The sequence below is a fragment of the Macaca fascicularis genome, chromosome 8 (genome assembly GCF_037993035.2).
Source record: "Macaca fascicularis isolate 582-1 chromosome 8, T2T-MFA8v1.1".
Classification (NCBI taxonomy): Eukaryota; Metazoa; Chordata; class Mammalia; order Primates; family Cercopithecidae; genus Macaca; species Macaca fascicularis.
The window spans coordinates 43,266,341-43,281,411 of record NC_088382.1 but is presented as its reverse complement, the minus strand read 5'-3'; the positions used below and the strand labels follow the sequence as shown (position 1 = coordinate 43,281,411).

Below are 15,071 nucleotides of genomic sequence, written 5' to 3'. Positions count from 1 at the left end.
TCTGGTCTTTGATGATGGTGACGTACTGATGGGGTTTTGGTGTGGGTGTCCTTCCTCTTTGTTAGTTTTCCTTCTAACAGTCAGGACCCTCAGCTGTAGGTCTGTTGGAGATTGCTTGAGGTCCACTCCAGACCCTGTTTACCTGGGTATCAGCAGCAGAGGCTGCAGAAGATAGAATAATGCTGAAAAGTGAGTGTACCTGTCTGATTCTTGCTATGGAAGCTTCCTCTCAGGGGTGTACTCCACCGTGTGAGGTGTGGGGTGTCGGTCTGCCCCTAGTGGGAGATGTCTCCCAGTTAGGTTACTCAGGGGTCAGGGACCCACTTGAGCAGGTAGTCTGTCTGTTCTCAGATCTCAACCTCCGTGTTGGGAGATCCACTCCTCACTTCAAAGCTGTCAGACAGAGTCGTTTGCGGCTGCAGAGGTTTCAGTTGCTTTTTGTTGTTGTTGTTGTTTAGCTGTGCCCTGTCCCCAGAGGTGGAGTCTACAGAGACAGGCAGGACTCCTTGAGCTGCTGTGAGCTCCACCCAGTTGGAGCTTCCCAGCCGTTTTGTTTATCTACTTAAGCCTCAGCAATGGTGGGCGCCCCTCCCCCAGCCTCGCTGCTGCCTTGCCGCAAGATCGCAGACTGCTGTGCTAGCAATGAGGGAGGCTTCGTGGGCAGGGGACCCTCCCAGCCAGGTGTAGGATACAGTCTCCTGGTGTGCCTGTTTGCTAAGATCCTTGGTAGAGCGCAGTATTGCGGTGGGAGTTACCCGATTTTCCAGGTGTTGTGTGTCTCAGTTCCCCTGGCTAAGAAAAGGGATTCCCTTCCCCCTTGCGCTTCCCAGGTGAGGCGATGCCTCGCCCTGCTTCAGCTCTCACTGGTTGGGCTGCAGCAGCTGACCAGCACTGATTGTCAGGCATTCCCTTGTGAGATGAACCCAGTACCTCAGTTGAAAATGCAGAAATCACCTGTCTTCTGTGTTGCTCGCGCGGGGAGTTGGAGACTGGAGCTGTTCCTATTCGGCCATCTTGCTCTGCCCCCTCAACATTCTTAAAGAAAGGAATTTTCAACCCAGAATTTCATATCCAGCCAAACTAATCTTCATAAGTGAAGAAGAATTAAAAGCCTTTCCAGACAAGCATATGCTGAGGGATTTCTTTACCACCAGGTCTGTCCTGCAAAAGCTCCTGAAGGAAGCACATAACATGGAAAGGAAAAACCAGTACCAACCACTGCAAAAACACACCAAAATATAAAGACCAATGGCACTACAAAGAAACTGCATCAACTAGTGTACAAAATAACCAAATAGCATCATGTGACAGGATCACATTCACACATAGCAATACTAACATTACATATAAATGAGCTAAATGCCCCAATTAAAAGACACAGGTTGGCAAATTGGATAAGGAGTCAGGACCCATTGGTGTGCTGTACTCAGGATGCCCATCTTACTTGCAGAGACACACAGGCTCAAAATAAAGGGATGGGGGAAAATTTACCAAGCAAATGGAAGAGAAAAAAAAAAAAAAAAAAAGCAGGGGTTGCACTCCTACTCTCTGACAAAACAGACTTTAAACCAACAAAGATCAGAAAAGACAAAGAAGGACACTACATAAGGGTAAAGGGAACACTTTGACAAGAAGAGCTAACTATTCTGAATATATATGCACCCAATAGAGGAGCACCCAAGTTCATAAAGCAAGTTCTTAGAGAACTACAAAGAGACTTAGGCACAATAATAGTGGGAGACTTTAACACCCCACTGTCAGTATTAGACAGATCAAAAGATAGAAAATTAACAAGGATATTCAGGAGTTGAACTCAGCTCTGGACCAAGTGGACCTAGTAGACATCCACAGAACTGTCTACCCTAAATCAACAGAATATACATTCTTCACAGTGCCACATGGAACTTATTCTAAAATCAACCACATAATTGGAAGTAAAATACTCCTCAGCAAATGCAAAAGAATTGAAATCATAACAGTCTCTCAGACCACAGTGCCATCAAATTAGAACTCAGGATGAAGAAACTCACTCAAAACCACACAGTTTCATGAAAATTGAACAACCTGTTCCTGAATGACTACTGGGTAAATAATGAAATTAAGGCAGAGATCAAGAAGTTCTTGGAAACCAATAAGAACAAAGAGACAATGTAACAGAACCTCTGGAACACAGCTAAAGCTATGTTAACAGGAAAATTTACAGCACTAAATGCCCACATCAGAAAGCTGGAAAGATCTCAAATTGATAGTCTAACATCACAATTAAAAGAGCTAGAGAGGCAAGAGCAAAGTAATCCAAAAGCTCACAGAAGACAAGAAATAACTAGGTTCAGAGAAGAATTGAAGGAGAGAGAGACATGAAAAACCCTCCAAAAAAATCAACGAATCCAGCAACTGGTTTTTTGAAGAAAATTCACAAAATAGACTGCAAGCTAGACAAATAAAGAAGAAAAGAGAGAACCAAATAGACACAGTAAAAAATGATAAAGGGCGTATCACCACTGACCCCATGGAAATACAAACTACCATCAGAGAATACTATAAACACTTCTATGCAAATAAACTAGAAAATCTAGAAGAAATGGATACGTTCCTGGATGCATACACCCTACCAAGACTAGATCAGGAAGATGTTTAGGCCAATATCCCTTATGACCATCAATGCAAAAATCCTCAATAAAATACTGGAGAACCAAATCCAGCAGCACATCAAAAAACGTATCCACCAAAATCAAGCCGGTTTCATCCCTGGGATGCAAGTTTGGTTCAACATACACAAATCAATAAATGTAATCCATCACATAAACAGAACCAAAGACAAAAACCACATGATTACCTCACTAGATGCAGAATAGGCTTTTGATAAAATTCAACATCCCTTCATGTTAAAAACTCTCAATAAACTAGATATTGATGGAATATATCTCAAAATGGTAAGAGCTATTTATGACAGACCCACAGCCAATATCATATTGAATGGGCAAAAGCCAGAAGCATTCCCTTTGAAAACTGGTACAAGACAAGGATGCCCTCTCTCACCACTCCTATTCAACATAGTGTTGGAAGTTCTGGCCAGGGCCATCAGGCAAGAGAAAGAAATAAAATGTATTCAGATAGAAAGAGAGTAAGTGAAGTTGTCTGTTTGCAGATGACATAATTTTATATTTAGAAAACCCCATCATCTCAGCCCAAAAGCTTCTTCAACTGATAAGCAACTTCAGCAAAGTTTCAGGATATAAAATCAATGTGCAAAAATCACAAGCATTCCTTTACACCAACAATAGGCAAGCAGAGAGCCAAATCATAAATGAACTCCCATTTGTAATCACTACAAAGAAAATAAAATACGTAGGGATACAGCTAACAAGGAATGTGAAAGACCTCTTCAAAGAGAACTAAAAGTCAAGGAAATAAAAGAGGACACAAACAAATTGAAAAACATTCCTTCCTCATTGATAGGAAGAATCAATATCATGAAAATGAACATACTGTCCAAAGTAATTTATAGATTCAATACTATACCCATCAAACTACCATTGACATTATTCACAGAATTAGAAAAAACTATTTTAAATTTCATATGTAATGAAAGAAGACCCCATATAGCCAAGACAATCCTAAGCAAAAAGAAGAAAGCTGGAGGCATCAAGCTACCTGACTTCAAACTATAGTATAAGGTTACAGTAAGCAAAACAGCATGGTACTGGACCAAAACAGACATACGAACATTGGAACAGAACAGAGACCTCAGAATTAACACCACACATCTACAGCCATCTGATCTTTGACAAACCTGACAAAAACAAGAAATGGGGAAAGGATTCCCTATTCAGTAAATGGTGCTGGGAAAACTGGCTAGCCATAAGCAGAAATCTGAAACTGGACCCCTTCCTTACATCTTATACAACAATTAAGTTGGATTAAAGACTTAAATGTAAAACCTAAATCCATAAACACCCTAGAAGAAAACCTAGGCAATACCATTCAGGACATAGGCATGGGCAAAGACTTCATGATGAAAACGCCAAAAGCAATCACAACAAAAGCCAGAATTGACACAGAGGATCTAATTAAACTAAAGAGCTTCTGCACAACAAAAGAAACTATCATCAGAGTGAACAGGCAACACATAGAATGGGAGAAAATTTTTGCAATTTACTCATCTGACAAAAGTCTAATATCCAGAATTTACAAGGAGCTTAAACAAATTTATAAGAAGAAAAAAACACTATTAAAAAGTGGGCAAAGGATATGAACACACTTCTCAAAATAAGGCATTTATCCAGCCAACAAACATATGGAAAAAAAAAACTCAACGTCACTAATCATCAGAGAAATTCAAGTCAAAACTACAAAGAGATACTATGCCACACAAGTCAGAATGGTGATTATTAAAAAGTCAGGAAACAATAGATGATGGAGAGACTGTGGAGAAATAGGAACACTTTTACACAGTTGGTGGGAATGTAAATTAGTTCAGTTATTGTGGAAGACAGTATGGAGATTTCTCAAGGGTCTAGAACCCAAATCTCATTTGGGTTTGTTTGACCCAGCAATCTCATTACTGGATATACACCCAAAAGAATATAAATCATTTTACCCTAAAGACACATACTCACGTATGTTTATCACAGCACTATTTACCATAGCAAAGACATGGATCTAACTCAAATGCCCATCAATAGTAGACTGGATAAAGAAAACGTGGTACATATACACCATGGAATAATGTTCTGCCTAAAAAAGGAATGAGATCGTGTCCTTTGCAGGGACATGGATGAAGCTGGAAGCCATCATCCTCAGCCAACTAGCACAGGAACAGAAAACTGAGCACCGCATGTTCTCACTCATAAGTGGGAGCTGAACATTGAGAACACAAGGACACAGAGAGTGGAACAACATATACCAGGGCCTGTTTGGGGGTGGGGGCTGAGGAGAGAGCATTTAGAGAATGAGTCAATAGGTATAGCAAACCACCATGGCACACATATACCTATGTAACAAACCTGCACATTCTGCACATGTATCCCCCCCCTTTTTTTTTAGAAGAAATAAAGGGAAAAAAAGAATCTAATGAGTGTATATACTCTATTTCTGAAACAGATTCTTTTTCTCTCTATAGCTTCCCTTGTTTCTATTAAAGATAAAGAAAGACCATTTGGTTTGCAGAATAAATCTAGTCTCATTAAACTTGGCCTAATTATTATAAAAGTGCAGGAGAAACATGTGTTTCTTCATGGTACAATTTTTCATGTTTATTTACAAATCCAAATATTTTTAGCTTCTTTATACCATATAAAAACAAGATACCAAAAGTATATAAACTTTTTGAACCACAAAGTATCTGAGACAGGTACCAATGAATTTAGAAAGTTTATTTTGCCAAGGTTAAGAACATGCCTGTAACAGCCTTAGGAGGTCCTGATGACTTGTGCCCATGGTGGTTGTGGTACAGCTTTCTTTTATGGATTTTAGGGAGACATAATACATCAGTTGATACATGTAAGATTTACATTGGTTCAATCTGGAAGGACAGTAAAAATTGAAGCAGGATCTTCCAGGTAGTAGGTATAGTTAAAATTTTTCTGATTGTTAAATGGTTGAGTGCTTTCTATCAATAGAAAGAAATGTCTGGTTTCCAACTAAGAGTTGTGGAGACCAAGATTTCATCATGCAGATAGAGCCGCCAGGTAGCAGGCTTCAGAGAGAATAGGCTGTAAATGTTTCTTATCAGACTATGGTCTGTGTTGTTGTTAATGCTTGTTGTCTTTTCCTGAATTCCAAAAAGCAGGAGGGTATACTGAGGCATGTTTGACCCCCACCCCTCTTCCCATCATGGCCTGAACTTGTTTTTCAGGTCAATTTTGGAATGCTATGGCCAAGAGGAGGGGTCCATTCAGCTGATTGGTGGCCTTAGAATTTTATTTTGAGTTTACAGCTTAAACATATGTTCAGAAATTAATATTTCACCATTTACTTTATTTGAAAATGATCTAGATAGTCCATAATTATCTATTCTTCAACTTAACTTAGCAAAACTTTAAAAGTGTAAATTACCAAAGATATTTAGGCATCTATTTTTTTTAGTAGAGAAAGTATAACACAAAACAAAGATATTCATCATTGAATTATTTTTCTTGTTTATGAATTGCATAATACAGAGATAACATGAGCTTATTATATTAGGAAACCTAGGTAGAACATGCCGACAACTCCAAAGACTTGTCTATTTTAAATAAACCAGCACGGTTTAGCTAACTTTTCATTCATTGAAGTTATCCACAAACAAGTGAACATGAAAAGCATTTGAGTTCATTCCCATATTTCTAGCAGTTTTAGAAATATTTCATTTATATAAACACTTATTTTCTTCAAGTTAATTAAATAGAGATCCTTAGCATATATTCATGTTGGCAATACCATTTGAAGATAGAAAAATACCCTGTATATATTACATACAAACATACATATATATTACAAGGCATACATCAACATACACAGAAGCAGATCCTGCAGTATTTAGTTTAAAATTTTAGCCATGTGCCTGATGCAGTGACACACGAAACTCACTAGTTCATAAAAGCACATGCAAATCTGGATCAGAATTATATTTCTAGCTAATGGAACAAGATTATTCACCCAGATGGCTAAGACAGACTTTTAAGATTTTTTATTTGCCACTTTTCCAATTGTCCCCGCCCTCTTCCTTTTTAGACAACAAATCTTCCAAATTTCCATTTCACTTCTGTATCAAACTATTTCTCTGACGAGGCTATTTCTACCCATTGTTGGACATTATGAGCTATATAGACTTTCCTTAGTCTGAGGAAATGTGACTTGGCAGACTTATGTCCCTCAAATAGAAATTCACTAGTTTGCAACCTATCAATCCTTATATTTTTATGTTCTCTCAATCAAATTGTAGCCCGAGTGAGGGCTTTACCAATAGATTTTGGCACCACAGCACATGAGACTCCCATATCAAGGAGTCGGGAAACTTCTTTTGCCCTGACCCTTTTACCTACTCTTATGCAAAAGACTTTGAGTCCCTACCAGTGAGTGAGTTGAACCAAAGGACCCTTGTCCTTTTGTCAGTCTTTATCTTGATTAACCTACCTGACCTTTGCCTCAAGTGGTTACAAGTCAGATTTCTCATTGTAATCTCTGCCTTCTAGCTTGAAAAATTCTCCCAATGGATAAATAGGGCAGACTTGTTTAACACTCTTTAATGTTAGGGAAGTTGCCAAGGTGTCCCTTTGGTCCATCCATCCCTTGATAATGTTACATTAAGACTTTTGTTTTGTTTTAACCCAATTAATGTCCATTTTATTCATTCCTTTTCTTAATAACCATCTACAGATGGCTACCCTCATTTTGCATTTCTTTTTTTTGTTGTTGTTGTTTTGAGACAGAGTCTCGTTCTCTCGCCCAGGCTGCGGTGCGGTGGCCGCGATCTCCACTCACTGCAAGCTCCGCCTCCCGGGTTCACGCCATTCTCCTGCCTCAGCCTCCCGTGTAGCTGGGACTACAGGCGCCCGCCACCGCGCCTGGCTAATTTTTGTATTTTTAGTAGAGACGGGGTTTCACCGTGTTAGTCAGGATGGTCTCGATCTCCTGACCTCGTGATCCGCCTGTCTCGGCCTCCCAAAGTGCTGGGATTACAGGCGTGAGCCACCGCGCCTGGCCTCATTTTGCATTTCTAAAGGAATGGCATTTAAGTATGATAAGGTAAAGAATTGACATTTAAAAGGCACAGAATGCAGACTTCAGACCTAAATACTATCATTTGCTGAAATAAATAAGGGTGGGGGTAAAAGTCTATTAAGACAACATGATTGTGAAAAGCATCTTAAACATAAATACAAGGCTTGCTATGTAGATTTAAGCCAATGCCTTTTCTCTAATGTAAGAGTTTGTATAATTTTAGTCCTGGCGCATGGAGGGAGGATTCCCTAGGCATGGAGATTTGATGCAACTTTTTCTTATGAAAAGGTCTCAAAATAACTGACTAGAGTTAGTCATTGTGCCATAAAGGCATATTTTGGTTGTATCAGTGTCTTCCCAACACAGTTTGTGTTTTTTAACTAGATTACTGAATTCAGAGTTAAACCTATTAACACGGAGGGCAGAAAAAGCATTTTCTGTGTCTGGACTCAACATGCATAGACCAGAATGTTTTAAAAATAGTGCTTTTAATCTTACCTTATAGTCAGAGCCTGGTTCATTCTTTTTCTATTTATAAAATTGACTTGCAGTCCTTTCACGACTGTTTTTTTTTTTTTGTTTTTTTGTTTTTTTTTTTTTTTTTGAGAAAATACTTTGGGGATGGTTTCTTGGGATTTTCTAGAACAGCGATGCCTTTAACCACTGCTCTGAGCTCAAGATCTTGACCAAGATATAAAGGTGCTTAAAGAAGCACGTCTGATTGATTTGAAGGCCTAACTTTACAAGGCATTTATCTACCTTTATTTTGTTCCTTGAGGAGGGAAGCCAACTAAGTGAAAAGGTTAGTAGGCAGAGGAGGAAAGAGAGGGACAATAGGGGTTTCATCAGTCTTACAGTCTTTTGTAAGGAATATTTTAGTGAAGTTGTTTTAGAATCCTGAGGTCTTATAGAAACTACTTCATATCAGTGAAAATAGATGTACCATTCTCTATGCCTAATTTGGGAGTGCTTATTTTCATGTGCACCTCTTAGATGGATGATTTTGTGCAATTGTAGCATTCTTCATAAAAGCCATTGCAATTCTAAATTATCTTTAGTAAGGTCTTGCCATTTTTATTTTTTGGAAGATATTTACAGCTTCCAGGAACATACATTTTGAGCATAAGAGAAGCAGGTATACCAGAAGATAGAGTACTGGATGCTTTAGAATGTAAAGATTCCATTCTTGTATTGTGTCTTGGGTTTCTTGGAGCGGAGAAAAAAAAGCCCAAGATGATAGTGCTACACTGTTGGGTTGTATGATATTTTATAGTATTCTTCACTGAATGGAAATTTTTCTTGAAGCTGGCAAGTGGCAAGTACACTAGTGTCAAGCTAACGCATTCTGTCACCAACTTATCCTAACACAGGAATCTTAGTTTTAGGTGGCAGACACTTTAACAGCTTTTAAGTGTTTGATCCATGCTCATCAGTCAAGTTGTGGCTCATCTCTGAGATTCCTTTGACCAATCTAGTCAATGATTTTCCTCACCTTTGCATATAAGACAAGAAACAAGAAGGAGAGAAACAAAATCCCTGTGAATGTGGCAGCAGCTATCCTTTACCTCTAAAGCTGCAGCCCTTTTCTGTCTGATGGATCACCACAAAACACCCAAAGGTCATATGCTTTGCTACAGCACAAAAGGACCTTGAACTGGAAAGCCAAAAGTATCAGGGAACTCAACTAAGAGAGTAGAGCTGAAATTCAAGAGGAACTTACTGACAAATTCTGGGTTTGGTGAGGAAGACAGAGAAGTCTAAAGGAGCCAGCAGTCACCTCACTTGCATACCTCATGGGTTACAGGGATAGCACAAGGCTCCTTCAGATACTATCTTCAAAGACTGTCAAAGAGCAGAATCCTAACAAGCTGAGTTTCAAAGATCTAACTGATTTTAAATATAATTTGTGAACCAGGCAGCACCCAGTAGACATAAGCTGTGTTAGGTAAATTTATCAGAAATGAGGAAACAGCAATAGTCCAAAAACAGATTTGTTAGCATCAGGCTACATTCTTTATATGGGTTAAAGCAGAGAGGACTTTCTTATTATGCTAACTTAGGTTAACTGGGCCCCTTTTGATTGGTTACTGAGAATGTTCTGTTTTTTTGAAAACTGGCCTGCTTGGCTATTATCTCTCCCCTGATTCTTGAAAGGTCAGATATTTCAAGTAAACAATTTAGGTTTTAGTTTATTGACATGAGACTTTAGCATAAGTCACCCCATTCGAGGCCTTACATCCTTTTCTTTTTAAAAAAATTGTAACTGTTATAATTATATTTAATAAATATTAAATTATATTTAATATTTAGTTGTTAAAATCAAAGTTGAAAACTGTTTAGATGCATGGGATTTTCAAGTGGGGAGAACTCTGCTCTTTCTTTGGGTAAACTCTATATATTCATATTTTTGTTGTGGGGGAAAAGCACTATTAATAAAATATGTGGTTGGAGTGTTAATTGGGGACATTAAAATATTACATTTAATCTCTCTCTTTTCAGGAGTTGTTCCCTTTCAAAAGCCCTTTACTATAACCTACTTACAGTGGAGAGATGTACCACTGATCTCCTTGAAAAGAGGAGAAGATTTGGAAGTTCTAACTCCTTTTTTTGATGTTGTTTTTAAAAAGCTTTATTGAAATGTAATTTACATTTTATGATGTTAAACCATTTGAAATGTAAAATTCCATGGTTTTTAGTATATTTACAGATTTGTGCAAACAATAATAACAATAATCTAATTTTAGAATATTCATCACCTTACAAAAAGACTTTGTATCCATTAGCGATTACTCCCAATCCCTCTGCCTCTACTTTCCTGTACCATAGGCCAAGCAATCACTAATTTATTTTCTGACTGTACAGATTTTTCTATTTTGCACATTTCATTTAAATGGTATCATACAATATGTAATGATTTATGACTTTATTTTTTCATTTACCTTAGTGATTTTTAAGTTTATACATGTTATGGCATAGATTAGTACTGTATTTCTTCTTACTGTAAAATATTATCCTATTGTATCACAATTTGATTACCTATTCATTAGCTGATGGACATTTCACTTTTTCCACTTTTAAGCTATTATGAATAACATTGCTGTAAACATTTGTGTACAAGTTTTTGTGTGGCCATGCATTTTAATTCGTATTGGGTAGGTGTGAAGAATGAGAACTGCAGATTGTTGGATTATAAGATAACTCCATTTCACGTTTGACAAACTGTCTTCAAAAATGATTGCTCCATTGTATATTTCCATCAGTATGCACAAGAATTCCAATTTCTTCACATCCTCACCAACACTTGTTATTGTGTGTCTTTTGAATTACAGTGATTCTAATGGATGTGAATTTGTTTCTCATTGTGGTTTTGGTTTACATTTCCCTAATATGCAATGAAGTTGAGAATATTTGCATTTGTGTATTATTCATTTGCATATCTTTTTTGGAGATATGTCTATTCACATTATTTGCACATGTTTTAATTAGGTTGCCTTTTTGTTGTTTAGTTGTAAGTGTTCTTTATATATTCTATATACTAGATCTTTATGGGATATAATATTTTGCAAATATTTTTACTATGTCTGAAGGTTGTCTTTTTGTTTTCTTGATGGTGTCATTTGAAGCATAAAGTTTTTAATTTTGAAAACTTAATATTTCTCCATTTGATTTTCTTGGATTCTTCTTCAAATATTAATTGACTATAAATGTTAGAATCTATTTATGGGCACTCAATTTCACTGATCTGTAAATCTAACAAAAGGTCAGTAACAAACTGCCTTGGTTACTGTAGTTTATAGTTAGTTTTGAAATTGAGATATGTGGGTCCTCCAACTCTGTTCTTATTTAAAATTGTTATGGACATTCTGAATCATTTTCATTTTTCTACACTCTATTTCTGGATCATGTTTCATGGGCACTTAAAAAGAATGCATATTTTGCTGTTTTATAGTGAAATGTACTATAGATATTTATTGCCTTATAATTTTGTTATAGTCTTCAATATCTCTGTTGATTTTTGGCCCAGGTATTCTATTATCGAAAGCTGTTTACTTAAGTCTTTAAATATGACTGTTGAATTTTCTATTTCTCCCTTCAATTCTGTTGTTTATTACTTTGTGTAATTCTCTGGCTCTGTTTTTGGATGTATACATGTTTATAACTTTTATATCTTCCCGATATAAATCCTAGCTCTCTTATTATTGCTGTTTGTATGGTATATCTTTTAAGTTCCTTTACTTTTACGTGAATTGTATCTTCAAAAATGTGCTATGTCTCCTATAAACACATCTAAACATTACAGTTTAGAGCTGAAACTTTCTTTTAATAATTATTATAATTATTTTATTGATAGTAGAATTATACCTTTTTTTATAATGTTTACAATTTTTAAATTTCTATGGAAAAAATATAAATTCCAATTCATATTTTTCAGTTTTTTTACTGAGCATATAACATATCATTTGTATAAGAAAATAATGTCTAAAACTAACATGTTTGTAATTTAAATAATTTCTTACTTCACCAAACTGAATTTTAAATGAAACAATAACAATCATTAAACGTTAAACAATATATATTCATATCTAAAAGATAATTATGTTTTACAGTATAATCATATAGGGTCTGGTACAACTGTTGTCACTCAAAAGATTTTCCAGTTGATTGGATTGACGAATGCTGTAAGTGTTTGCTTCTTAGTACTTTCGCACTTCTTGTGTTACTGAAACAATTTCTATACCTCCTTATGACACTACGTGAATCTGCATGTTGTGTAGTGTCAGGGAAATTAAGTTTTATTTTAAATTCTACTTATCTGAAGTAGGAATAATAATAATTGTATGCACCTAATTTGGTTACTGTAAGACTTAAATTACATAAAGCAGAGGGTATGGGGCTTCCTTAAATGCAAGCATTATAAAATCTCAAGTATTACTTTTATTATTAGTAACATTTTAAACTTACTAATATACTTTAAAAGATCAAATGCAGGCTTACAGTTTAGTTGCTTAATATTTGTCATAAATTTGTTTTCAAACATATATATCTAATTTTTAAAAACTGTGACGTTCAAACATATTTTTGTGTTTTCTATTTTAGATTTTTGTTTCACTTAATATTACAGTTATTCTGTCTTCATTGGAGCTTTGGATAGATGAAAATAAAATTGCAACCACTGGAGATGCTAAAGAGTTATTACACACATTTTTAAGATGGAAAAGATCTTATCTTGTTTTACGTCCTCATGATGTGGCATTTTTACTTGTGTAAGCATATCTTGACATTATATAAAGTTTACCTGAAGAAAATATATGCAATTTGACCCAGTATCTGACAGTTGATAAATGTATATTTAAAAATCTATTTTTTTCTTACATACACCATTTAAATATTTTTCACAACATGGTATTTATAACAGAATTACAGATATCAATGTGTTTATTGGTTTGAAGTTAAAACTCACTTGTCAATCTTGTTCCCATATTACTTCTTTCCCAAGAGTGTATACCACCTTCTTGAATATCTCACACAATGCATAAAATTTTCACAATATCTATTCAGAGAAACATCTGAATTCTATCAATACAGTAATTCAGCCTTCTTGTTATGATTTGTTGTTATAAATTAAAAAGTAAGCAAAGAAATTGAAACACTATGTTTTAATATCTCTAATATGTCTGCCTTGTGCTTAAGGTTTTAGTACATTAAACTTCCTATTTAATAGACTCTGTTTTTCTTTTATCAATATTCAGAAGATATATATATGTGCATATATAGGTATATCTATCTATCTATCTATCTATCTATCTATATATAGAGAGAGAGAGAGAGACAGAGAGAGAGTTTTAAAGATTATACATGGAGTTTTAAACATTTTACTTTTTATCTTCTGTCCCCTAAATATAACATGCCTTTTTCATGTCTCTGGAAGGCTAATTTTGTCTGAATAACTAGAGACTTTTGTCCATAGAGTGATTCTGCTCATTAACCAGTTGCATTACTTTAGCTTTTTACTTTTAAGGAGTTTTATTTATTTTTATTATTTTTTGTTTTTTCCTTCAGTTTTTCTGTTTTAGTTTTTAAAAATCTACATAAATCTTTGTTATGTTACAGAAATCCATATGAAAATACACTTTTCATTATTTGTTCTTAAAATCTATTTTATTGTTTTTAAAAGAAGTAGAAAGATTTAGTCACATCTTACGCTATGCTACATTAATGTTAGATAGAAATATTAATGATATCATAAATGTAAAATTTGTCTTATAAAAATTCATATTAATTTTTACAAAATTATGTGATTATGATCCCTTTTTAAACTTAAGTTACAGAGAAAAGTCAAATTATGTTGGTGCCACCTTTCAAGGGAAGATGTGTGATGCAAACTATGCAGGAGGTGTTCTTCTGGTATGGTATGGTTATGTATAGAAAGTATGCTGGGGAGGCCGAGGCGGGCAGATCACCAGGTGAGGAGATGGAGACCATCCTGGCTAACACAGTGAAACCCCTTCTCTACTAAAAAATAAAAAATAAAAATTAGCCAGGCGTGGTGGCGGGCACCTGTAGTCCCAGCTACTCGGGAGGCTGAGGCAGGAGAATGGAGTGAACCCGGGAGGCGGAGCTTGCAGCGAGCCGAGATGACGCCACTGCACTCCAGCCTGGGCGACAGAGCGAGACTCTGTCTCAAAAAAAAAAAAAAAAAAGGAAAGAAAGAAAGTATGCTACATAAATTAGTATACAGTTATGCATTTTCATAGTTAACTTTTATGTATATTAAAATTTGCATTGTTTTAAGTGTCTTTGTCACTGTTGCTGATAGAAATGTTTAAACTATAAGAAGTGCTCATTGAATTCACTACATATAAAAATTTTTCAATTTCCTATCATGAGTTCAAGATATCCTTTCTAGAAAGTTAAGGTAGTGAACTAGTTTACTTTTACTGTAAAGTGCTCTTCAAGTTTTCATAATCTTAATATTTAATAATTAACTTTGGCTAAAACTTAGATTTTGTATGTTTTCCTAATTATATAGCGAACATAATTATGAACCAGATTTAAATAAAACATTTGAAAGTATCAGTCGCCCTAAAATGCTTCATAGGGTATAAGTAAAGAATAAAGCAGAACCAAATGTCCTAATTGACATTAATTATCTTAGAGAATGTTAGTGTATTCAAAACTGATATTTTTTGCTGTTATTTCATAATACTATCACTATTCTGACAAACAGAACTTGCCTTTTTGTTGTGTGAGTGTACAATATCTACTGGAGTTTCACAGAGGCAATGAACAAATGAAGTGAAGCTAAGTGAAGCAATAAAGAGATGAATCAATTAAATGGAGATAAAAATAATTTCAACTTCTATTTT

General features: G+C 35.5%; 1 protein-coding gene across 1 annotated transcript in view; it reads left to right on the top strand.

Annotated features, from left to right (window-relative positions):
- Positions 1–15,071, top strand: part of LOC102125672 (disintegrin and metalloproteinase domain-containing protein 2-like) — a 121,693-nt gene that overhangs the window by 52,824 nt on the left and 53,798 nt on the right. Inside the window, exons 8-10 of the mRNA XM_045398178.2 lie at positions 12,312–12,383; positions 12,802–12,968; positions 14,028–14,109. Of these exons, the coding sequence (XP_045254113.2) occupies positions 12,312–12,383; positions 12,802–12,968; positions 14,028–14,109 (321 nt within the window). The remainder of the gene's footprint in view (positions 1–12,311; positions 12,384–12,801; positions 12,969–14,027; positions 14,110–15,071) is intronic.